This window comes from Trichosurus vulpecula, chromosome 9 (assembly GCF_011100635.1).
Source record: "Trichosurus vulpecula isolate mTriVul1 chromosome 9, mTriVul1.pri, whole genome shotgun sequence".
NCBI classification, from domain to species: domain Eukaryota; kingdom Metazoa; phylum Chordata; class Mammalia; order Diprotodontia; family Phalangeridae; genus Trichosurus; species Trichosurus vulpecula.
Window position 1 is genome coordinate 157,114,578 of NC_050581.1, and position 27,164 is coordinate 157,141,741.

At 38.1% G+C, this 27,164-nt stretch overlaps 1 protein-coding gene across 2 annotated transcripts in view; it reads right to left on the reverse strand.

The window, feature by feature from the left end:
* GRM7 (glutamate metabotropic receptor 7) overlaps nt 1-27,164 on the reverse strand; it is a 1,033,386-nt gene that overhangs the window by 664,284 nt on the left and 341,938 nt on the right. For both annotated transcript variants that reach the window (XM_036739727.1, XM_036739726.1), the window contains exon 2: nt 16,121-16,337. In XM_036739727.1, coding sequence (XP_036595622.1) covers nt 16,121-16,337 — 217 coding nt within the window. The remainder of the gene's footprint in view (nt 1-16,120; nt 16,338-27,164) is intronic.

Genomic DNA, 27,164 nt, shown 5'->3' on the forward strand with positions numbered 1-27,164 from the left:
AAAAAGAGGACTCCAGGGATGGTGGCCTGTATAGAACAATAAAGATCTGGGAATTATTTTGGGAAGCTTTAGCCAGGAAGCTTGAGGTCTTTATAATTGGGAAGTCATTTCTAGGGAAGCTAGGTGGTACAGTGGACAGAGCGCTGGACTTGGAATCGGGGTGAGTTTAAATCTAGCCTCTGATACTTACTAGCTGTGTGATCCTGGGCAAGTAACTCAACCCTGTTTACCTCAGTTCCTTCTCTGTAAAATGACCTGGAGAAGGAAATGGCAAACCAACCCAGTAAACCCTAAATGGAGTCATGAAGAGTTGGACACAAATGAATAATGAGTCAACAAAATCGCTTCTACCATCTACCAGAACATAGAAAGAACCTTAAATATAATCAAGAATGAACCCTCTCTGTTCTCATTTTAAAGATGAGGAAACATGTCCAGAGAGTCAAGTAGCTTGTCTAAGGTAACATGGATAGTAGTATTAGTGGTTGCTAGGACATTGATATAGTACTTAAAGATTTACAAAGCACAGTGTATAGAGAGCTGTGCCTAGAGTCAGAAGGACTTGAGTTCAAACCCAGCCTCAGCACTTATTTGTTGTGTGATCCCGGACAAGTCAATTAACCTCTGTTTGCCTCAGTTTCTTAACTATAAAATAAGGATCATAATAATACCCACTTCTCATTACTGTTGTGAGGTTCAAATGAGATAAGAATTGTAAAAAGCACTTAATACAGTATCTGGAATACAGCAGGTACTATAAAAATGCTTATCCCCCTTCCCTCCATACAGATGCTATGGGGTAGAATTATCCCCCTTACACAGATAAGGAAATTGAGAATTAGAGAGAATAGATGACCTACCCAAGGTAGCATGACTAATAAGGATCGGAGGCAAGATTTGGATCTAAGTCTTCCCTACTCCAAGGGTAATGCTTTATCTATTATGCCACACTGTCTAGTAAGGTCAGCCTTGTCTAAAAGTGGCACTCATTGTATGGGCCCCAAAGTTAGCAGGCATGGAGTTGAGGGTAGAGGATTTTCCCTCTTCAATGGAATGGAGAAAATAAAAAGAAAACAATTAGGGTATGCCCTATTTACTTTAGCTTCCTAGATGTATACCAAGTCTTTAAGAAGTCTTCTATGTACTCATTCTCACATTTGTATTCATTTGTATTAAATTCCAAAACTCTAGGCTTTGTATATTGGACTTTTGCTTAGTATTTAGTGAACAAGTTCTATCTACTTAAGGCCACACCTGGTGGAGAATTGAAGGGAATCTGAGTACATCTTTAAGTACCTTCCTTATAGATTATTCTTGTTGGAAGGGGGAGGAAGCAACAGAGACTGCTTAGTCCCTGTTCTGAGTGTTAGATCCTACCAATATCTTCATTATCTACTAAGATGTATCATACCCTGTGAATCAATATATTTTTATTATTTATTAGGCATCTCAAAAAAATCTCCTTCCTTCATTGACCTTTGTAGTGACATTGGTTTCCAGCTTTGTTTCTCTCCTTTTTCCACTCGTTTCATAGAAACTTTGGAGACTTCATGTCTTAAAAAAACTTCATTTTGATGTTTGGGGTGAGTATTTAGCATTCAAGTAGACTGCCTGATTTTAGGTTTAACAAAACAGGAAAATAGCAAAATAAGCTTCAAATAGATTTGGCTCAGCGTTCAGAACAAGAAAAGTATGCACTCAATAATAATAAACAGATTTTTTTCCATTACAAAACAAGTTTCTGGATTGTTTGTTTGTTTTCTAATTTAAACTTGATTGTGTTTACATTTTTCTTTACTCACACTCATCGTAAATACAGCAGGAGTCTAATTGATGCATTAGGCTAAACAATTATATTGAATCTGCGATCCATTTGTCTAATGTAAGCCATTTCAATGTCAATTTCCTATCCTGGTTGTGTTCATTGGCCATTGACTACTAATGTAGCACAGCACATTTAAAAATGAACAGACTGAAATGATTTTTTTTCATTATTTGCCCAAGCTTTCAATAAAGGATTTTTAAATGTACCAGTCATGTTTGGAATATTCTCCACAAAACCTCATTTTTGTTCTACCTCAGGGATTTTTTCAGGTATTCAATAAATTAGAAATCTTCTTCCCACCTCCATCCCCAGTAAAGGAAAAAGCCTTTGATTTACCTCTTCTGCATTCAGTTGAGGTCTGCTAAATCCTGTTTTCTTTAGTAGTACTGGTGGCCAATCATCATCCTGTGGTAGCTACAATTTTGCTGTCCTCAACATGGCTTGTGAGGACCCCACAGTCTGATTTCCCCCTACCTGGAGAGTCCTATTGCTTATTACCCCCTTCTCACACTCTTTGTTCCAGGCAGTCAGGACAGCTAGTTTCTGTACCTCCTACACATTGTTATATCTCCCACCTCCATTCATTTCACAGGCTGTCCCTCATGGCAGAAAGACACTCTTTCCTCAATCCTATTTGTAGAATCCCTAGCTTACTTCAAGATAGCTCAGGTACCACAAGGAATGAGTTCAGATCCACTCCTAGTTGGTAATACTCAGTCTCTTACAATGACTCTGTATCACCTTTATATGCTTTGTATTTATTCATTTGTGCGTATGTTACGTGTCCCTCTTCCCCAAGAAGCTTATAAGCTCTTGGAGGACAGGATTTTTTTTCTTTGTATTCCCTATGGCTTGTACTTAGTATGCACTTAATAAGTAAGTGTGGGATTTCATTTTTTAATTTCACCTTTAATTTCATTTTTTAATAATCTCTTTAAATATCTGAAGATGATTAAAATAGTTCAATTATTTGAGAAAATGATAGAAATATAATACATATATATATATATATTTATACATATTTGTATATATATTCATAATTTCTCAAAAGGCTTTACATTATTTGTATTCCACAGCCCCACTGACTATTTTTTCCTACATAGTAATACCTTCATTGCTATTATCAGATATCTTGCTATATAATCAATTATATTTAAAGTGTCTACTGTAATATATTTCATAATTACCTCAAGTGTAATACTAGTACTAGGATTTTTAAAGTGTAATGACTTCATATGGACACCTTTCTCAGATAAAGCCTGCTGGAAAATGAATACTGTCGATAAAATATTAATGAATTGTCCCAATAGTAACTAGTGATTATTAGTATTAGGTTGTGGTAAGTGCTTTCTACTTAGGCCCTCAAGTGAAAGGAGGACAAAGAATATGAAAAAAATGAATTGAGAGAAATCCAGAGTTATACAGGGTCATTGCATCTCAAATGAAGTCAACCAGATAGGTGCTTTAGATGGGTGCTATTACAGGCTAAGAGCTGGATTGCAGCTTGTCCTTTGGTGAGCTTAAGAGCCCTAATGCAGTGGTTAGGGGATGTGGAAGGATTTCCTAAAGACTCCTGAAAGATTTAACAGGGGAGATTAATTTGCCAAAAGAAGGGAAAAATAGATGGCCAAGTGAAGTATTTAATGAGATTGTATCTATATATATGTATATATTAATCATTTAAAAACTCAAAACCATTTAAAGAGAAGTTAAATTCCAGTAAACAGGTATTTTGAAAATATTTCTATTAAAATGAATTCTTATTTGACTCATTTTCCTAAGCTGTTTTCAAAAATATTATTTTTGTTTATCAATTAAACAACATTTATTACTCACCTTCTTTGTGTCAGACCTTGTGCTGGGGATACGAATACAAAGAATTAAATTATCTTCAATCTCAATGAACTTATATTCTAGTGGAGGAGAAAACAAATATATGTACATACATACATTCACTCATATATATGGAATTTAACTACTTTGAATTTGTTATATGTAAATTATATTTTATGTAAATATGTATTACATATACTATATATAACTATTATATATTATAAAAATAAATGTAAAGTAGTTTAATGCTAATTTCAAACATCATCTTTCCCTCCTGGCCTCCACCCTAAACTGGATATTGTGTGTGTGTGTCTGTGTCTGTGTCTGTGTCTGTCTGTGTCTGTGTGTCAGTGTTTGTGTCTGTGTCTGTGTAAGTGTGAGCATGTGTCTAGATGCAATACAAGTTGGTCTTTTACTTAACAACTGTAGTACGGTGATAAGCAATGGTGTGGAATCTTAAGGATGGGGAACCAAATTCTGATATAACTGTTAGGAAGCTAGGTAGCACAATTCACACAACACTGGTCCCAGAGTCAGGATGACCTCAGCTCAACTCTAACCTGAGACACTTATTAGCTGTATGATCTTGGCAAGTCAAGACCTAGCCTCAGATCTGTAAAATGTGGATATTAGTATACTTACCTCCTAAGGTTGCTGAGAGGGTCAAATGAGATAATATTTCTAAAAGTAACACAACGTATACACATGGTAGGAGCTATATAAATGTTGTAAAAAGCTTCCTCTTAATATCTGAATAAATCCTCAGAGAACAAGGCAAAAGCACTGATTCTCTGACTTTTAAGGGTGTTTGAATCAGCATTACAAGAATATTTACTTTAGAATCAGAATCCATGATCAGAGACTAACTTTGTTTCTGCCACCCCCACGGGCCATAGATTCCTGTGCCTCACTTGTAAAATAAAGGAGTAGGATTGTGGTCTAAAAGTTCCCTTCCATTTCTCCATCAGTAATGCTACTAAGACTACTGGTGTAATGTTTTGCCAACCACATATGCATACATTTTTACATGTCAACTCAAATTCTACCACACAACAACCCACGTACAGCCCTGTGCTTCTACTTGTCCTGTTTATCACTTTGAACTATTCTCCTCTGGTCCAAGAAGATTTTATTCCCAGAAAATATTTTACCAGTGAATAAAACAAACAAACATGAATAACCACATCCCAGCATAGAAAAATAAATCCTCACCCTTTAACCCCTCTCATTTAAAGTTTCAGTGAGTTCTCCTTTGTAACAGAGGCAGAAGTCATAGCTTAGAATCATGGGAAATTAGTTGTACTTCAGGGAACCATTTTTATGGTTCCTGCTCTCCTTCCTCTATGCTTGGGAGCTGGACTTCCTTGGAGATAGTAGAATGGGAGACTGGGCAAGCTGAATAGGGATGGTTTCTCTCTATGAGGGGGTGATATGATATGAACTGGTCTCCAGCTAGAATTAGTAAGGAATGAGACCACTAGAATTCCTGTAACTTGTAAGATGCAGTGATGGAGGAATTCCTTCATCTCATTTTCTTTAAGCTCATAAACCTAAGATAGGAGATGGGAATCCTCTCTTTCCTCACTCTTCTATGTTCCTTCTCTTCTGCCCTATCCCCATGCACATCTCCTTTATGAATCTCTGGTATAAACTGATTGAAGCATTTCCCACCTGCACAGAAGATCTGGGAGGAGGAAAGGCATGACATAAAATGAATTCATGAAGTTATTTTTTCATTTATTTCTGTGTCATTAAAACCTACAAAATCACAATATGCCCAAATTCCTGAATCTATGAATGTACTCTCCATTCACCTGCAAGAGGGAACTATTCCACAGAGTGGGGACTTAGAACTACATATTAATAAATGTTTTCATGATCTAATATTTTGATCAATATTTTACTTTACCCTCTAGATCAGGGCTGTCCAACCTTAGGTTTTTATTGAAACAATAGACAATATATTTTGATTTGCCACTTCATTGAGAGCTCTGCTGTAGCTCCACTTCCTTTACTAAAGCATTTATATAAATTTCTGTGCTCATAGGTAGGCCACCTAGAAAGTGGGGTGGGCCTATCTGTGGGGAAATGGCCTAGGGTACTTATAACCTGAGTGTCCTCTAGTGACCAACAGGGATACTACAGCCCGCTACAAAAGGATATTTCTCACACATGATAGAGAGTAACAGACAAGGCCCAGAACGATGACAGAAGTAAAGAGATTCTCTTTGGGCAATTCAGTTACCAGACTTAGCTAACTTAACATTTCTGGCTGGACAATTAATTCTCTGACCTGCTATCTTGCTACAGGCTTAAGTAAATCATCATTTGAGCCACATGACTAAGGAGTTACATGGTACAGCCAGTTTCATAACTGTAAAATACAAGTAAAATCCTGACAGACCAAAGAAATGGAGATTTTGAGAATAAAGATGTCTATACATGACTAACTATAGGATTTGACCTGGAGAAATAATTGGATGACAATATCATACATAGACTTAGAGATGTGATCAATCACAGACTCAGAAAATGTAGACAGGTATGTAGTCAATAAGAGCTAATCCACAACATACTATAGCATTCCCTTGAAGGTACCACAACGACAAACATCAACAAAGATTTGTTCAGTACATATTACGCATGGAGCACTGTGGTAATAATATAAGGATTTTAAAATCATGATTCTCTACTCTTAAAGGACTTAAAACCTACTTGTAGAACCTGAATATATCTAGAAAACCAGAAACAAACCAATATGGTCTGTGGTCATTTAGAACTGGGAAATGGTAGCCAAGAAAGACTTTTGTTCCAAAACTAACTGTGTCTACCTAATGACAAATAGCTGACTATTAAAAAATACATTCTGTCACCTAAATGTTTCCAAATTATCCATTTTTGTACTGTTTGTACATAAACACAGCCAAACAACACATTCAGTGTGAATAAAGGATGGGAGAATTACTGTTTTTGACCCAAACTGCTAATTTGGGTAGTAGAGGATATGGTTAGAGGTAAGGAAACTCTTTGAACAGTTGTATTAATGAAGGAAAGTATTTTTAATTTTCACAATCCACAATTATAATCATTTAAATGGGATATCCTTCAAAATGTTATTTATTTTACCCTTTCAAAGATAAAAATCAAATTAGACTAGTTGCTCATATTATCTGGACCAAATTGATGTTACTAAAACAAAGGCTAGGGCACTAGGTGGTACAGTAGATAGCTTCCTGGGCCTGGAGTCAGGAAGATCTGAATTCAAATCCGGCCTCAGACACTTGCTAGCTATATAATCTTGGGCAAGTCACTATTTGCCTTCTTATTTGCCCTCAGTTTCTCATCTGTAAAATGAGGACACGCTGGAGAAGGAAATGGCAAAACAGTCCAATATCTTTGCTAAGAAAACCCCATCGACAAAGTCCATAGGGTCACATGGAGTCACACCACTGAAGGACTGAACAACATAAGACAAAGGTGTGTCCTTATCGCTGCCCTCCTTCAGAAGCTTTATTAGCTCCCTGTTGCCTGCTGGATAAAACACAAACTCCTCTTTGACACTAAACAGTCCACCACAATATTGCTCCAACCTATGTTCCCAGGTCTAGTGCATAATACCCTTCCCTGTGTTTTCTGCATCTATGCCAAACCATCTTATTTGTTTTACTTATGAACGGCATTCCATTTCTTACCTTCATCCAAGCAGTCCCGATAAATGGAATGTTCTTCCTCCTCACCTCTTCCTGTAAGAATGCTTTTCCCTTCAATTCAGCTTAGATGCCACCTCTTAAAAGAGGCCTAACGTCATTACCCTGCTCTTAACCCCATTATCCCAATTACTCTGTATATTTTATATAAACATACATATATGCATATATATGATATTCAAACACATTATCTCTGCAATGCAAAGTTTCTTGAGGGTAGAGAATGTTTTACTTTCATGCTTGAATTTCTAGTAAGGTCAGTATGTGGCACATGGCAGCTTAATAAATGTGTGATTAATTGAATCAAATGACTGAATACCCATAAAAAGGTATTATTATGAATACATACATGAAATTGATAAGTCACATGATGAAATGGATAGAGAGTTGATTTTGGACCAGGAAGCCTTGGTTCAGATCCCACCATCGAAACATATTGGCTACATGAGCTGTTACTGCACTAGGCAACCTATTGACTGTAAATTGCAGAGAAGATGCTGTCTTACAGTGCTAGAAGAAGTTTTCTCATACAGGAGTTCCCCAAATCAATGAAATCATAGGTCCAATCTCTATCCCTATAAGCAGAGGGTTGAAACATTATGCCTTTCTTATCTGAGAAACAGATATATTCAGAATGCCAGCCTATTTTAGAAAGGTGTCAGCATTCCAAAGCTACAACAGAAGCCAAGATTCTGACCATTATTATTCTCCCACTTTTTAGCAAGTTTTTATAAAATCTTGATATTCTTATGAGAATTATTTGAGAAATCCTTGTGTTAATAAGCAATGTAGCTATATTATGTTCATAGGACATGATGTTTTTTGACCAGCATATTGTATTATAAACAGTTAGCTCACCCTTTCCCTGGGGGAAAGTGTTTATGCATATTTTTCACCCTGGGGTATTATGATTAATTTAAATTTTAAATTAGAGTAGATTTGGTTACTTTGTCATTCCCTGTGATATTAAATACTAAATTGTTTTTGCTAATTCAGGCATCTGCATTCATTCAAACTAACAGAGATATTTATGCAAATACAACTGTCTGATGAAACAGTATCACCCTGAAACAATCCCAGAGCCTTCTTTGAAAATTCTTCTTCAAAGAAAGGTATCCTCACTTCTTTAGTTCTTCCAGAGTTTCCAAGCAAGAATGATAGCTATTGAGTTTCCCTCTGTCAGTTTGGAAAGGCTGTGAATAGACTTCTGCTTGCCAAAAAGAATTAGATGGCAGCTTGTGAAGATACTGGCTAGTTTCCTCTGACATCATTGAGTTTATTTCCTTTTCTGGGGCACAAGAGACGAGTCCTTGCTGATGGGTTGTGACCTTGTAGATGCAGAGAATCTCAAAAAAAAATCCATACTGCTACTTGAGGCTATGTTGGTAGGAATCTTTGGGTTCTTTCAGAGCACACATGCATGAGTATATGACCCAGGGTTTTTTTTTTTATTTCTGATTTTAAGCCCACAGAGAAGCTACAGCCGGCAATAACAGAGGTATGCCTCAGGATCCACTGTCACTGCAGACAATTGGGCCATAAAGAACAATGTTATTTGGCCCAATGGAAGTAAATCCTCACCAACAGCTGTGACCACATTACATATCTCACATGCTTCAGTATCTTTCAGCCAACAGTTGGAACTCCAGCGTTGACACAGAGAGTGAGGATGACTTAAGTGCCTCTCTAACTTCATAATAGCCATGACTCTAGGACAGTGAATGTTTATACAGCTAATTATACCAATTCTGACCTATCAACATGATCTCACACCCTTCACTCAAGTCATTTTCAGATTATCCTGGCTAATATGTTACCACACCCATTAAGGTTTTGCCATTTTGATTTTGTCACTGTTGGTATAACACTGTTGTTGTTCAGTCACGTCCAACTCTACGTATCCCCACGGACTTTGTCTACCAGGTTTTCTTGGCAAAGACACCGGAGTAGTTTACCATTTCCTTCTCTAGTGTGTCTTCATTTTGCAGGTGAGGAAATGAAGTGAATAGGGGTTAAATGACTTGCCCCGGGTCATATAGCGAGAACGTGTCTGAGGCCAGATTTGAACTCAGATTTTCCTGAGTCTAGGAGCAGCGCTCTGTCCATTGCACTACTTAGGCACCCCTTGATATAACATACTAATATATTAAATATTCAAAATATTCTACACAAATCCTATAATGACCTTAAGGAATAGGGATGGACCTTGAACTTATAATTTCATTAATATAGGGAATGCCTATGTCATCAATGCCTATGTTGATCAATCCCTCTATCAATGCAAACTGGCATCTTCTCTACAACTTAGAGTTACAGAGACTGGCCTAGAGCACTAAGGGGTTAATGTGTGTTATACAGGATCAAAGAGCCAGAATGTCTCCAAGGTGGGACTTTTAAATCCACATTTTCCTGGCTTCAAAGCTGGCTTTCTAATCACTATGAAACCCTGTCTCTTATCATGATACTTACAAGAGAATGATAATATAAAATAATAATTGTTGTCTTTTATATAGGACATCAAGCTTCACAATAGGACAATATGCTTTACAATTCTCTAATTCTCTAGAGTTAAACTGAATGCTCATCATTATAAATATCATTATTCCAGCTCACCAAATCACAGAATTTGGGGGTGCTTCAAGGATGCATCCCTGAATAAGAAATCTCTCTGAAATATACCTAACAAGGGGTCATCCAGCTTTTACTTGAAAACCTACCATCCTGGGGAGCTGAGTATATCTTGGGACAATCTATTCCACTTTTGAACAATTCTGAAGATTAGGCAGTTTTTATTTATATTTACCTCCAAGCAACTTTCACCCAATCCTTTTAGTCATTCCCTGGACCCAATTATGACAAATCTAACCTCTCTTCTTTGTGACTATTCCTAAAAATATCTGAAATTAACCATCACTATCCCACTAACTTTTTTCTTCAGGTAAAATATTTGTAGTTTTTTTTTTTCATCCTAACCTTGTACACCATGATTTCAAATCCCTTTACCATATGAATTGCCTTCACGTGGGAATATTCCAGCTTGTCAATGTCTTTCCTAAAATACGGTCCCAAAAGTAAATTCAATATTCAGACATTGTATGACCAGGGCACAATACAGTGGGACAACCATTTCCTTCATTTGGGATGTGATGTTTGTTTTGATATAGCGTACATAGAACCTTTTTCACATAAACTGTGGTTTTGCCACAGTTCTGGCCCATCTTATTAATATGCAATTGATTTTTGAACCACAGATCAGGGCTTTTCATTTGCTGATAATAAATTTAATTTTATTATAGTTGACCAATCAATCCAGCCCATTAAAAACCACTGATATCCAACTGGAACATCTGATATTTCAAGCAACCTTACTAATGTAATGAATCTGAGAGTTAGAACATACTTTGGAGGCCATGAATTCCAACTTGTACTTGAACAAGAATACCCTCTACAATATAGTAATACAGCTCCTACTTGAAGCTCTCTAGTGAGGGAGAACCAATTGCTTTGTGAGGTAGGCCATTTCACTTTGGAATTGCTCTAATTGGTAGAATTTTTCCCTTAGATTTAGCCAAAAATCAGTTTTTAAGCAACATTGGCCTACAGTTCTTCCTTTTGCTCTCTAAAGCCAAGAATACATCCTCTTCCACGTGACAAATCTACAAATACTTGAAAACAGCGAATATATTCTCCCTAATATTTCTCTCTGTTAGGCCAAAGAACTTAAAATGGCCTTCAATGTGACAGTCTCCACACCCACTTTGTTGGCTTGTTCTAGATATATGTCACTGTTATTGTCTTTTTTATTAAATTATTATTTATTTATTTAATATTGTTAGTTTTCAGCATTGATTTTCACAAGAGTTTGAATGACAAATTTTCTCCCAAGTTCTACCATCTCCCCCCACTCCAAGATGGCATATATTCTGATTGTCCCATTCCCCCAGCAACCCTCGCTTCAGTCACCCCACTGCCCCCATCCCCCTTTCCCTTACTTTCTTGTAGGGCAAGATACATTTCTATGCCCCATTGCCTGTATATCTTATTTCCTAGTTGCATGTAAAAACTATTTTTGAACATCTTCTTTTAAAACTTTGAGTTCCAAATTCTCTCCCCTTTGCCCTCCCCACCCAACCCCCCTAAGAAGGCAATCAATTCAACATAGGTCACATGTGTATCATTATGCAAAACCCTTCCACAATACTCATGTTGTGAAAGACTAACTATATTTTGATCCTTCCTAACCTATCCCCCTTTATTCTCCCTTATTTTCTCCCTTGACCCTGCCCCTTTTCAAAAGTGTTTGCTTTTGATTTCCTCCTCCCCCATCTGCCCTCCCTTCTATCGTCCCCCCTTTTTTATCTCCATCCTCCTTCTTTCCTGTGGGGTAAGATATGCAATTGAGTGTGTATGTTATTCCCTCCTTAGGTCAAATCTTATGACAGCAAGATTCACTCATTGCCCCTCACCTGCCCCCTCTTCCCTTCCAACAGAACTACTTTTTCTTGCCACTTTTATGTGAGATAATTTACCCCATTCTATCTCTCCCTGTCTCCCTGTCTGAATATATTCTTCTCTCATCCCTTAATTTGCTATTATTTTTTTTTAGATATCATCCCTTCATATTCAACTCACCCTGTGCCGTAAATGTGTGTGTGTGTGTGTGTGTGTGTGTGTGTGTGTATATATATATATATATATATATATATATATATATATATATATATTATTCCCTTCAGCTACCCTAACACTGAGGTCTCATGAATTATACATCATCTTTCCTTGCAAGAATGTAAATAAAACAGTCCAACTTTGGTAAGTCCCTGATGGTTTCTCTTTCTTGTTTACCTTTTCATGCTTCTCTTGATTCTTGTGTTTGAAAGTCAAACTTTCTGTTCAGCTCTGGTCTTTTCACTGAGAAAGCTTGAAAGTCCTCTATTTTATTGAAAATCCATATTTTGCCTTGGAGCATTATACTCAGTTTTTCTGGGTAGGTGACTCTCGGTTTTTATCCTAGCTCCATTGACCTCCGGAATATCATATTCCAAGCCCTTCAATCCCTTATTTTAGAAGCTGCCAGATATTGTGTTATCCTGGTTGTGTTTCCACAATACTCAAATTGTTTCTTTCTGCCTGCTTGCAGTATTTTCTCCTTGATCTGAGAGCTCTGAAATTTGGTGACAATATTCCTAGGAATTTTCTTTTCGGGATCTTTTTCAGGAGGTGATTGGTGGATTCTTTCAATATCTATTTTGCTCTCTGGATCTAGAATATCAGGGTACTTTTCCTTGATAATTTCTTGAAAGATGATATCTAGGCTCTTTTTTTGATCATAGCTTTCAGGTAGTCCAATATTTTTAAATTATCTCTCCTGGACCTATTTTCCAGGCCAGTGGTTTTTCCAATGAGATATTTCATATTGTCTTCCATTTTTTCATTCCTTTGATTCTTTTTTATAATATCTTGATTTCTCATAAAGTCACTAGCTTCCACTTGCTTCAATCTCATTTTTAAGATAGTATTTTCTTCAGTGGTCTTTTGAACCTCCTTTTCCATTTGGCTAATTCTGCCTTTCAAGGCATTCTTCTCCTCATTGGCTGTTTGGAGCTCTTTTGCCATTTGAGTTAGTCAATTTTTTTTTGGCAGGGCAATTGGGGTTAAGTGACTTGCCCAAGGTCACACAGCTAGTACATGTGTCAAGTGTCTGAGGCCAGATTTGAACTCAGTGTCTCTTGACTCCAGGGCTGGTGCTCTACTCACTGTGCCACCTAGCTGCCCCTAGTCTATTTTTAAGGTGTTATTTTCTTCAGTATTTTTTTGGATCCCCTTGAGCAAGTCATTGACTTGTTTTTCATGGTTTTCTAGCATCATTCTCATTTCTCTTCCCAATTTTTCCTCTACTTCTCTAACTTGCTTTTCCAAATCCTTTTTGAGCTCTTCCATGGCCTGAGACCAGTTCATGTTTTTCTTGGAGGCTTTTGATGTAGGCTCTTTGGCTTTGTTGACTTCTTCCGGCTGTGTGTTTTGGTCTTCTTCGTCACCAAAGAAAGATTCCAAAGTCTGAGTCTGAATCTGAGAGTGTTTTTGCTGCCTGTCCATGTTCCCAGCCAACCACTTGACCCTTGAGCTTTTTGGCAAGGTATGACTACTTGTAGAATAGAGATTACTTTGTCCAAAGCTTGAGGGGCTGTGCTGTTCTTTTCAGAGCTATTTCTACACAGCAAGCTCTGCCACACCAGTGCTACTCCTCCCCCAAGAACCACCAACACAGGCCACGACTGAGGTCTAAGCAGGCTCTGCACTCCTGCTCTGATCTGCCACTTAATTCCTCCCAACTGGATGGGCCAGAAGCAACTGCAACTGTATCTCTGTAAGCAGCCTCAGAGCTGCACAACCTCTGCCACCCCCATTGTGGTATCCCATGGCAAACTCCTTTCACCCAGTCCCTGTAGTTTTCCCCACTGACTTTTTCTGTTGTCTTTGGTGTTTGTGGCTTGACAAGTCTGGTAACTGCCACAGTTCACTGATTCAGGGCCCTACAGCCTGTTCTGCCTGGCTCCTGGTGTTGTCGGTCTGAGCGGCCCATGTTGGGCTCTGCTCTGCTCTCAGCATAGTGCAATAGACCTCACCCAGCGACCATCCAGGCTATCCTGGGCTGGAGCCCTGCTTCCCTCGGCTATTTCATGGGTTCTGCAGTGCTAGAACTTGTTTGGGGCCATTTTTATAGGTGTTTGGAGGGACCTGGGGGACACCTTTCAGCAAGTCCCTGCTCCCCAGCTGCCATCTTGGCTCTGCCCCTGTCACTGTTATTCTTGGTCAAGTCTGGCTAACCAGGAAAAATATAGGAGACCCATTATCTCCTTAATCCCCTGTGATCTGGGCATTATGATATTCATCATAATACAAAAGCATGCCAGGTTTTATGATTGCCTCCTCCTAAAACTGACTCATACTGAGTTTGAGTTCATTAAAACCATAACATTATTTTTTTTAAATCTCCACTAATATCTAGTCATACCTCCCCCATTTTGTACTTGCAAAGTTTATTTTCTATACTGAAGTCTAGGGTTTATATTGCTTTATTTTTTTCACTCATTAGGTTAGGATCACCATAATATTCTGTCAGGATATTTTGTGGCATCCTAACTCTGTCATCCAATGGAATATTTATTCTTCCCTTCACTTAGCATTTAGAGCAGGGAGATATTTAGAAGGTATCAAAGGGGAAAAAGAAAGAAAAGCCAGAAGCTTCCACCAAAAATAGCAGTAAAAGAACCAAGAGCATCACCTCTTTCTACAACCCCTTCAGTGATCATGAAACACCATTCTGCTCTTCCCACCAAGGTTAATAAGGGAAGAATCAAGAATAGAAAGAAAAAATTATAATAAAGTTGAAGCAACTCCTTGGAGAAGGGGAAAGGAAGCAACGGCAGCTGGTTCCTTTGGAGTCACATAGGGAAGTAAGGTCAGGTGTTTCTAGGAATGCAAATGTGCTATAAATTCTCAGTATGTTTTAAAAATCAGCATGGAATTTTGACATAGCTATAAAAATCTGATCTTTTAATTCATGACAACTCAGGCTACGTGAGAAGCACTTGAGCAACAGGTATGGACACAGAGTGGGTGATAAGAGTGAAAAGAAACCACAGATGTGATCTAGTACAACCAACTCATTTCAAAGGTAACAAAACTGAGCTCAGAAAACCATCCTTAGGTGGATAAACCTGCATACAAAAGTAACACAAATGTCTACAGTGTAAACTTCACAATCTAAATTCCTGTTGTCATTTGGACAGTCTCTCTTTCCATGACATTGCTCTGTGTTTCAATCACCCCACAGTACAAAAGTGCTACATAAATATCAATAAGAATAAGATAATTGGGGGTAGGGGTAGAGGAATTATTGCAAAATAAAATAAAATAAGCATCTGATTACACAATGACATCTCTTTAGGGAGAGTATTTTATGAACCCAACCTAATGGCTCAAGTCTGAAAGTATTTCCAAATGTCAATCATAGAAAGGACTTTGTGCATCAACTGGAATTATATTTTAGAGAACTTATCTTTGAAAATCTGCCCATTTGAATATAATTGGCCAACTCTGACTAAGTATTTGGGATCCTTGGTTCTAACTTGAAATAAGAAAAAAAATAAATTCATTTCCAGGTCTGAAGTTGGTTGGCTGCATTTTTCTGCTATCAAAGCAGATATTTCAAAGTTTCCTAATTATCTTCTAATATTTTATACTATTTATTCTGATTAGTATTAGGCAGAGTGAATGCTATGTGTAAGCCAGATACTCTTCTATGAAAGCTCATCACCACTGTGGTTGTTTCTTATGGCCCTAAATGTTTGCTTTCACTTGAGTGAGGGTCCATTTGGCCATTCATTAATGTGCAACTATTTGCAAATGGGCAGGTTTCCACCTGGGCTATAATATATATATATATATATATATATATATATATATATATACATGTTTTATGAGATTTTAAGCAGAGCAGCAGTCATGTCAATTCTAGTAAAATGTTTCTTTTGTTTTCTACCAGCATTCTTTCAGTTTAAATTTCGCACCCTTAAAAACTTTATTTCTGAAAGCCAACCAAGTGTTATAAATGATCATGTCCCAAATTCACTTTAGAAGAAGTGTGAAAGCAAAAAAAGTTGGAGTGATGTTAGGATAATGTAAACTGAATAAAACATAAGGACAGAGATATTTATAGGGTGTTAGTCTTATAGTTCAGTACTTTTCCTACCTGCCTCTTTGGAAATCTGGGTGAAGGATTCAACACCTTTTTCTCCATAACTTCCTTCTGATGCAAGAGTGGAGACATAATTCCATCCCAAAGCTTTCACAATATCGACCATGGCCTGGGCCTGAAAGGAGTCTGGTGGGACCACTCGAGAGAAGAAATCATACCTCCGGTCATCACTTAATTCTGGTGCAGTTGAGGCATAGCTAATCTGGGGGATCTGGAAAGGATAGAAGATCATACCAAAATTGATTAGGATAAGACATACAACACTACTAGCAGTTTAGCTTAAATACAAGGTTTGTGCCAGTGGAAGATAAATATGATACACGAAGGTCACTTTTTTACAGTAAAATGAACTGCTTTTTAGTATTAAGAGGATGACAACATATCAGAGTTGGTGGCCATCCAGTCTAATATCTACTTGAAAAAATTCAAAATAGTCAACCTCTGCTTGAAGTCCTCCAGTAATAAGGAATATATTATCTCTGAGAAAGACCATTGTATTTTTGGACAGGTCTCTCATGATTAGGAAGTTTTTTGTTTGTTTTCCCGACTTCAGGCTGACTTTCTTGGTTTCCACCCATTGTTCCCAAGTCTGCTTTTTTGGGGAAAAACAGAATAATCCTTAGCTCTTTTCCACTAGACCTTCAAAAATTTGAAACAGATGCTAGAGCCACCATCCTATTTCTATCCAAGGCTAAACATCACCAGTTTTTTGTTGTTGTTGTTGTTGTTTTTTAATTGAACCTAATACGATGTGATTTTCCAGTTTACCACCTGTGACAAACTCTAACATGGAATTTTGACTTCTGGATGAAATTCAGTTGACCTGCAGATCCACAGGGGCATATATTCACAAATCATCTCCTTGTACATAGTAGAAATAGACCCAAATAGTCAAAAGATGCGATAAGGGCTCAGAGAGCTTCATCCTAAAGTTGAAGAGATAGAAAAACTGGGAAGTCATGGTGCTTGAATGGGATAGAGGCTGGGTTAAAAAAAGACCACAGTGAAACAGGTCCTAGACTTATTGAAGAGGATGGAGATTGACATGGAAGTCACAGATGACAAGTTATAGGATATTTGGATAGGATAGAGTGGCCTTAATGGAGGAGAAGAGATTGATGAATAAAGAGAATTAACAAAGACAGGAGAAAAGGGATATACCTATTTCTCCTATCTCTATGTGCTGGGGGTATGAGTGAAAAAATAGTGAGCCTTGGTATCAAAAAACAAAACAAAAGAAAACAAAACTCAAAAAACAATCTAGGTTTCATTAGGAAATAATGTGAGAGGAAGAGATCTAGGGAAAAGAGGAGTTTGTCAAAAATGGTGAAGGATTCCAGAGGATTGTTGTTGTTGTGTTTGTCCTTCATGCTCAAAGAGGACTATGACATCAAGCAGATGATGCCATGACTTACAGTTTACTTGGATTTGAGTGAGGGAAGGCTGTGCAAGGTCACCAGCCTCACTTTCTCCTTCAGAGCCATCTAGGTCCAGTGGCCAGGTATTCATCAGGATGACTGGAGATGGCTCAGGATGCAACAGGAGACCCTGGCCCTTTTAGGCTAAGGCCTTTTCAGGTTCTCACTTTGAGTAAGGTAATAACTATTCAGTGATTAGGCCTCTTTAAATAGTTACTCAAGGAATGGCCCCTTTAATAAAAAAAAATTCCAGAGGGTACAGTGGAAAGGAAGGCAAAGGATGATAAGGATTAGAGAGGAAAAGACCTGAGCTGGCTAGAAATAATAGTAAAGTCTGACATAGCAGGGCAAAAGAGATATTGTCTAGCTCAATTCAATTTGCATTTATAAGGGGTCCATTATGTGGTAGGCACACTAATAGGATAAGAGACACAGAGACCAAAGAAAAAAAAGAAAAGAAAAAGTTCCTTCCCACAAGGCACTTGCAGTTCTATTGAAGGAAACAAAGTGTGTGTGTGTGTGTGTGTGTGTGTGTGTGTGTGTGTGTGTGTAATATAGGACTGGTCGATGAGAGATTAGTCCCAGAGGCATGTGAACAGGATCCACAGGATCCATACAGATGTGTAATGAGTCTGTTTCTAGAAGTACATGATAACACAGAATGAAGGCCCTGGCTTTCCACTTCAAATCATGTAGAGGTATTTCATGAGAGTTACCTGTCTACTTACTGCATGGTGAAGAAAAGCCCTTTGATCAGCTGCTAGGCCAGACGTAAGAGTACATACAAAAAGCATTAAGCGGTCAAAAGAGATCTTTCTCTTTCCTAGCTGTGATCAAGGAAAGGACTGCTGTAAACCTCTCCTGGTGGGGAAAGAGAAATAGTACCAGCGGCCTTGCTTCTCCCATTTGGGCTAATATTTGGTCATGAGCATGGCATGGCTGTTTTCCTGTCTCTGTTGTGTCTATTCTTTTCCATTCTTAGGTAATAGAGTATTGGGGATAAAATGGACTAGACTTATAAGCTTCCTCATATGCTTTGAAAGGTTGAGTCACTGGCCAGAGGTTCAGGAACTTGAGTCCATATCAGAATATTGGCTTGCAGAAGCCAGTCCTAGTAAGGACTGTAACTGAAGAGGGACCTGTTAGACCAAGCTCAGCAGTGAATTGACCTGGAGACAGTGTCCTATAAGCAAGAGAACAGCTCTATCTTTCAAATCTGCCATTTTTGAAAATAAACTTGGTGAGTCAACACTTTGTAGCTACCCCTTTAATTTTGAGCACACTCTAGCCAGGGACCAAGGTGCTAACCGAAGGCATGTTTGGTGTTGGAGGAGAATACTTTGCAATTTCTGTTCTTGTTATATTTTCTTAGTAACTAAAACTTTTTAAAAGTCTGATGTTAATTGATTAAATTGAAAGTGGGCTGCTGATCAACAGTATTAAAGAGATGTTCACTGGAAATGATAAATAATACTGGTGCAAAGATACCAGAATGAGAGCTTGAGCAGATGGGTGATGTAGCTATGTAGCCACAATCTTGGGATTCAACTTGCCAGTATGAATGTGAGTTGGGATAATAACCCTTGTATCTCATTACAGGTTACATGAATATTAGTAAACATAAAATACATACCAAGCAAATAACAAATAACTTTTTGAGGGTGGACCAACAACTGGGGAGAAATGAAGGATAAGAAAAGATCTCCTGAGTTCAATAGCTCTTGAGCTGAGCCTTGAAGGAATCTGGTAATTCTAAGAGGCAGAAGGGAAAATGAAATATATTCCAAGAACTGGAGATAGCTTTGAATCTGAAGTCAGAAGACCCGAGTTTGAATCTGGACTTGAACACTAGCTTTCTTATTGTAGCTAAGGTATTGAACCTCTGAGCCCTATTTCATAATTTGTCCAATGGTTCACACTGTAATGAGGATAAAATGAGACTGTATATAAAATGGTTAGTATAGCCTGAAAGTCCAAAAACATTCTTTAAGAGGCACGCTGAATCTTAATTTACTCTCTCATTGATTGTGAGGTGTGGAGTGGGGAGAAGAGGAAGTAGAAGCACCGAAAAACACAAAATCCAGAGTAACTGCCAGACTTCAGATGTGGATATTCTAAGACACCTTGGGAGAATCTTATAAGGAATACTGTACAGGTGAAAATTCAATGTTCCTAACTGTCTACTTTGTTAGTTTTCAGTTTTATCTGTTTCATTTCTCAAGATTTTCCTAAGATCCTGAGCTGGGAGGACTCATATAACTACTACACTTTACTTTTTGGAGAATGTGGCTTCCCCTCTCTATAGGGATATGTCCATGGACTCCATAGTCCCAGAATACTTGGGATCAGGAGCCTGAATCACTGGGGAAATTCTCAGGACTGTATTTCTCAGAAAGTTGTGTATGGACTCTGTGTTGGTAAGCAAAATGGGCTCCTTAGCACTTAGCTCAACCAAGTGCCCTCGAATAGTTTGGTTTTTGTTCCCTTTGGGTAACTCAGTGTATTTCATTGAGCCTTACTAGGTGCTAAGCCCCAGGCCCAAACCCCTATTAGATGTAAAACCTTAGTGGTTGTGAATTGGCAACTAAGGTTGGGCCCAAGGTGGGGCTAACTCCAGGGAGGGCCTAGTTTACATGTCTGGGACAGCAGAGACTCTTAGACCACATGGGTTTAAGTTACCTCTTTGTGATGATTTTAGGTCACATGGGTGAGTCGCATGTGTGACTCACCCCTGACCCTGAAAAAGATATAAAACCAGGGGTTGGCTGTCTCTTCTTTGGGGCTTTTTACCCACAGCAGTGGTGGCGTGCATGACTCTGGGCCAGCACTTGTTCTGAGCTCCCGGGCTGAACCTAGATGTTGGTAACTATGAATTGTATTGGGTCTGTCTGTTATGTTTGTAATTTGTTTGTAGTTTGCTCTGAAGTTCAGTGTGCTGGCCTTCTCCGCTGAACTAAGTGACTGATATTTGTATGCTGAATTAAACTAAGCTTGTTAACCCCTTTAACCTTGCTTTCCTTATTAAAGCAGATCAAAAGAACCTGTGCTGTTGGCAGCTTTCTGGGTGCTGTCTGTGGGTGGATCTTACACCCCTACAGAAGCTGCTAGCCGGATTGTTGAAACAGACCCTTAATGCGGTGGTGTCACACAACACATACTCTATTTGAGTGAAGAATTCCTACAGCATATGATGTTTACAAAGACTATACCAACCTTATAGGGGCAATCAGAAGACAGGAATAAGTGATAGATACCTGTCATGGGTTGCATAGAAATATAGTGGTGGAATCTCAGAGCTATGGATCTAAAAAAAGATATTGACCAAATAGTTTCTTAAACTTGAGAAGTATCAAAATGTCCTAGAGTCATGCGGTGACCCTGAGTGGTACTGATGAGAAGGAAAGAAACAAGTATTTATTATATACCTACTATGTGCTAGTCATTATGCTAAACACTCTGCAAATATAACTTCATTTGATCTTCACAACAACTCTGTGAGAGAGATGCTCTATAGCCTCCATTTTAACATTGAATTAACTAAGATAGACAGAGATTAAGTGATTTGTCCAGGGTTACACATCTGGTAAGTGTCTGAGGCCAGATTTGAAAGATCTTCTTGACTCCATGCCCCAAAACTCTAGCCACTGAACCACCTAACTAGTAGTGGAGGGGAGAGACAGGTGCTATACCTCTTCTCTCGTAAAATGTTGGGAAATGTCTTTCCCTTTTAATTAAGTCAAGAGTCTTCAAAAGGAATTTTAATTAGAAGATAAAGGGAAAAGAAGAGAGTACAAAAGCATATAAAGAAATGAGTTTAGAAAATATGCAATTCTTTCCCTAGCACCTTACATTTTAAAGGAAGCTTTGTTTGGCTGATGCAAGTAGATTCTTCCTTGAATCCATCTTATTTGGAGTGAGAGGTTGTAAAGTTTTCAGACTTGTAGCCCTTGGGGATCTGCCAGATGGTATGATTCTTAGACCCATCCCTGGGTATGGGACCCTGGACTGTGCTACAGTTTTCTGCTGCTGTCCTGGTCCTTGGCTGCCTGCTTGAAAAAGGTGCTGTTCTATCTGAAACCAAAGATTGACTCCTTGGGCTTCAAACAAGGACAGTCTTGACCTTCCAGTCCTTTTCTATGCCTCTGGGCTCCTTAAAATCCTCTCTGCACTATTCTGTTTGTCTCAATCATATTCATTAACTTGTTAAGTCTGGCCCTAATCTTCAAGGAACCTCAGCTGCCTTCTCTATGATCTAGTCCTAGCCTCAAAAACAGTTCTGTGGGATTTTTGTTCCAAAGGTCTCTTTCCTGGAGCCCTAGTGTCTTATTCTGGCTTTCTCCAACAACCAGCAGCGGACTTTCTGGCTCTTTCTGTTTGAATGCCCACTACGTTAACATTTCCTGTCAGAATACTTCCAAGAGGTAGCTCTTTGGCAGAACATGAATGTCTGATGGATTTTGTGCTCAACAACTGATAAAACATGTCCTGGTTTAGGTTATTAATTCTGTCCATTTCCTCAGTTTCCTTAATCTCTAAAATGACTCTACATTAACCCCAAAGGTAAGTGGTCTTCAAGACTGCCTATCATTACAAAATACACTTTCATTAAAAATGATAGACACAATTTCTACCAAGGACAGAGGAATGCCCTCGATTCATGGTTGACAACAAATTCTTTACCCACACACACACTTACAACACATGGACCATCACCATTACCATCACCATCACTGTCATCCAGGCATATAGATATTTGACTGATTCCCTAAATTATAACAGAGGTTATGTAAATGAAACACCCAAGGAAGAAGAAAATATGAGGGAACAAGATAGAGAAAAAAGTAATAAGTATGCAGCTCTGATGAGTTCTCTTCAGCTAATGCCCATATATAAAGGTAATTATCCCAGACAAGCACCAGCAGCAGGGTACTTTAAACATTGGTGACATGATTCTAGCTATTTGTCAGGAAAACCAGTCACTATTGTATCTGGTTTAATTGCTAGGACACCGTCAGGACCATATGACCCTGGGAGTTTCTCTGATGAGAGGTTATATGATGTAATGGAAAAAAACACTGGGGGTTCAAATTCCAGCTCTGCCAATACAATCATGTGAGTCTTTACATAATAATAGCTAGCATTTGTGTGCTTCTTTAAGGTTTGCAATACATAGACATAGACATATACACATGCATATACAATGTATGTATGTATGTATGTGCATATGTGTGTGTGTGTATATACTTATTTGGTCCTTACAATCCTGTGATATGGGTGTTATTTAATCTTATTAATGAGGAAACTGATGTTAAGAGAAAATTAGTGTCTTGTCCAAGGTCACACAACTAATAAATGACTGAGGTTGGATTTGAACTCAGGTCTTCCAAGTCCAGGACTCTTACCCACTGTGCCTCCTAGATGCCTCTATAGCTTTGAGCCTTAGTTAACCTCTCTGTAAAATAGAAAAAATAGAACTTGTACTATCAAATGATGTAACATAAATATATTGTAAACCTTAAAGTACTTTATAAATGTTACCTATTATTGAAAATAGTGTATGGTTAAATAAATTGCTGAGACCTACCCATTTAAACCTAGACCTAGGGTATAATTCCTTGTTCCTGTAACCCAGGAATAGCAGAGACCTCATTCATCTGTTTGTATTCAGGAAATTGGAGGGAACTGGGCCTGAGATGGTTTGAGCTCATCAGATTACTAAGAGTATTTGTCTGTGCTGAGCCTCAGCTCAAGCCTGGGCAATATAGTTGCTTGCTGGAAAGCCCAGCTTTAAGAAACATCCTTATTTGCTTTTCATGTACTACATCTGAGAAAGAAACTGATAGCTTGACAGAAAGAGTCGGTCCCCAACAAACTGTCCCCTAAGCCTTAGGAAGACAAAATTCCAGGTGAGCAGAGGCCCTAGGATCATAGGATTATTGATGATTTTGAGCTAGGAGATCCTTCAGAGTTCATATGTTCCATTCCTTCATTTTACAGAGGAGAAAACAGACCCAAAGTGATGAGGTGATTTCTCCAAGTTCACTAAAGTAATAAAGGGCAGAGTTTTGAACTGGTCAAAATGAATAATCTTAAGGAAGGGGAGGGCAGTGATTCCGGAGGGTGAATTCTCTTTCCTCCAAACACTTGTGCTCATAGACACATCTCTCCCTAACAAACTCATATGCCATAGAAAATGTCTTCTCTTATGTCATTGGCAAACATACCATAGTCTATCAATCTCTAATTCTATAGAAAATACTAGTATAGATAGGGGCAAAGGTTATAATTCACATTATACACTTGCTTCCTATGTAATGCTATTGGTTCTATGGTTTAACATTTTACATAGAACACCTTCCAGCTGAATAAAAACTTTTGCGTGAAAAAAAGGCCACACAACAACTTCCCACCTACCTAAGAAATAAAAAGAAGAGAAGCCAAGCATAGCAATATATTTCCGTCAATTTGAACTTGCAGAAATTTAAAAGCTTTGTGCTACTGCACAGATGCCTACGTTGCCAAAATCACTTTCTACCTGTAAGCGAGTGTTAATAAAGATACATTCAGCCCTCTAAAGGAACAGCAATTCCACTGTGAATTTGCATTTATGTTGCTATAGTAAACATCAGAATTGTAAAATACCCCAATGCAAATGCATTTTCTAAACTGTACCCACAATTTCAGGAATGAAAATCCCTATGAAATAGGTTTCTTTCTTCATGGTCATATAGACTCCTTGGCAATGATTAGCATCCATAGTCTATCCCCTTTCATTACAGATGTTTGTACATTTCTTATTTGAGACTCAAATGCACCTCTACAGTTATACAAACTTGCCATGACCTTGTCATCCTTATTCTCTATGCTCAGAACACAGCAATGCTATATAACTAGAAGTTAGAGATTGTATAGAAAGTCATGCATGCAAAAGAAGATGTATACGCATAAAGATATCTTTGCAATAAGGAGGAGAGGATTGAAAGAATATGGGGCAGCATATAAACCAATATTTCATAGTTCATTTAAATGTTGCAATTCTATTTGAGCCAGCCAGCTCTACAATTTTGTGCTGTTTGTTGTAGCTGGGGATAAGCTAAAGTCCACAAATGACAAAACAGCAAGTCAATTTCAATGATAATTAGCATTATGTCTTTTAATCAACATCATGGATTTTTAAATATCATTTTCATTAAGGACAAACTACTTCTAGACCTAAGATCTAGACCTCAAGAGGTTATCTGATCCAGTCCACTGCCTCTAGGCAGGTCAAAACCTAAAAGAAGATGGATGATTGTGATCCTACTTCGAAAAACTCTAGGGATAAAAATTCCACAGCCTCTCTTGGTATCTAACAAAATTCTTTATTGCTGCTATTCAAGTCCATTTCCTCTTGTCAGTCTGCCATGGAGATGGAAAATTTGTCTGGCAATAAAGAACAACTCGTAATAACATTTTAGATACATGAAGACAGGTATTAAGTGCCCCCGTGAGCCTTCTCCTCTTCAGGATAAACAACCCAAATACCTTTAACCCTTTCTCACAGGACCAACTTGCCTTCCCTTTCTTTCTGTTGTTCTTCCCTCTATCCTCTTTATTTTCACTACATCCCTTTTATAAAGGGGAGAGAAAATTGGACACTTTCTCAAAAAAAAAAAAAGAGTTTGGTCAATGGAGAGTTAATTCCTGACTCTTAGTGGAAAATGAAGGGTAGTCTAAAAGGTTTCTCCCCCCACCCCCACTCCTAGTCATTTAGGCAATAACTTATGGGATAATTCTGAATTGCTTAAAACCAATAGTCAATAACATTTTGCCATTAGCTAGCTTCCCTTTAGTGATAATGAATTACACTCACTCGTCCTAAAATGTCTGTGGTTCTAGATTCCTGATAACAATTTATTCATTCAAAAACATTTATTAAGTGCCTACTATATGCGATATAATGGGCTAGGCTTGGGAAATATAAAGGTAAATACATCATAAGCCCTGTCCTCATGGATTTTAGAATCCCCTAAGAGCCCGTAACATATCAGATGAGTAGGATACAAGGTATGCCTAGACAAAGCTCTCTACAAAAGTCTGAGGAGGAAAAAAAGGTATGTGTGCATATATATGTATATATGAGTATATACACATATACATACAAGTATATGTATGTACATACACATGCATGAACATGTGTACGTATGTGTGTATATAAGTACGTATGTACGTACGTATGCAGGGAGGTCACAGAATATGAAAGAGGGGTCACCTAAACTGGACCTCAAAGAGAATACTTTAATGATGCAGAGATATGGAAATGATGAAGAGTATCATAGATTAAGAGCTTTAAATGACTTGAAAGGTCATCCAGTCTCGTTCACTCATCTTACACATAAAGGACTCAGGTACGTAGAGCTTCATAGGTATAAAGTCCCAGGCTAGAGACCAATCTAACCCAAACTGCCTCCCATTTTACAGACAGAGAAACTGAGGCCACAGAGTCCAAGGTCACATATACAGTAAGAATTCAAGATGGGATTTGAACTCAGGTCCTCTCATTCTAAATCCAACACTCTTTCGACTACACCACACTGTATCATAACAGGTATGGGAGATGGAATGTAGAATATACAGAGGCAAAAGATAGAATGGTTATGTTGGTGTTCAGCTGGTTATTGACTTAGGACACAAAGTGAAGCAATAGGAAAAATGGCTACAATGATTGCTGGAGTCAGAGTGTAGAGGCCTTAAATGCTAGGCTCCTTGATTTTACAGACTGTAAAAAAAAAATCATTAAAGCTAAAAATCTTAAGTGACTTGTCGAATTTTTATCCTTTATCTCGTAGTAGGAGAGGATTTTCAGTCAGGGACTGACATGGTTAGGGACGTTAACTAGGAAGCTTTTAGAGTAGATTGTATTAAGAGAGATGATAAGGGCCTAACCTGGGGAGATCAGAGTAAACAGATAAACACACCTGGATATTTTAGTGATCTGTGATATCATCAGCAGGGCAGGCCTCTCCACCAATGAAAAGAAGCAGATAATGGAACACTAATAAAATTAAAGTATGAGGATTTCATAAGAAGGTTACAATATGCTGTGAGAGTACAAGGTCCTCAATAGTCTGGGAACAGCAAATATACCTTTCAAAACTGCTCTTTAGCATACACAGTATATACCTGGGTAGACCTAGCCATACCTGCTACCTGCTCATTTACTTATTGCCAAGAGTATACTTCTACAGAGAAAAGCTGGGGGCTTTCCTACTTAGGACTTTGTAAAGGCAGCTTTATCTAGGACATTTTAAAGCTTCTCTTTTTTAAGTTTTCCTTTCATAGAATCACAAGGCTTTGAAAATTATTCAGAATCTCATGCTTCACTCTGCATTCTATAACCCTCAATTCCAGAACCATTCCTCTGCCGGTACCACAGTTGCTATACTGATGGTTCACAGTGAATGTTTGTTTTAGATATTTTTGCTTCAAATTGTGTAATGTTCCCAGTGGACAAGTTGTTTCTCTTTCCCATCTTCTTCTTGTAGCCAATACACATAGTAAATAAATGGAGCATTCCTTTCCAGTGAGCTATGGTCAATGGAGCTTTTTTTGAACTCCCATGATGTTGTCACCCAGCTCCT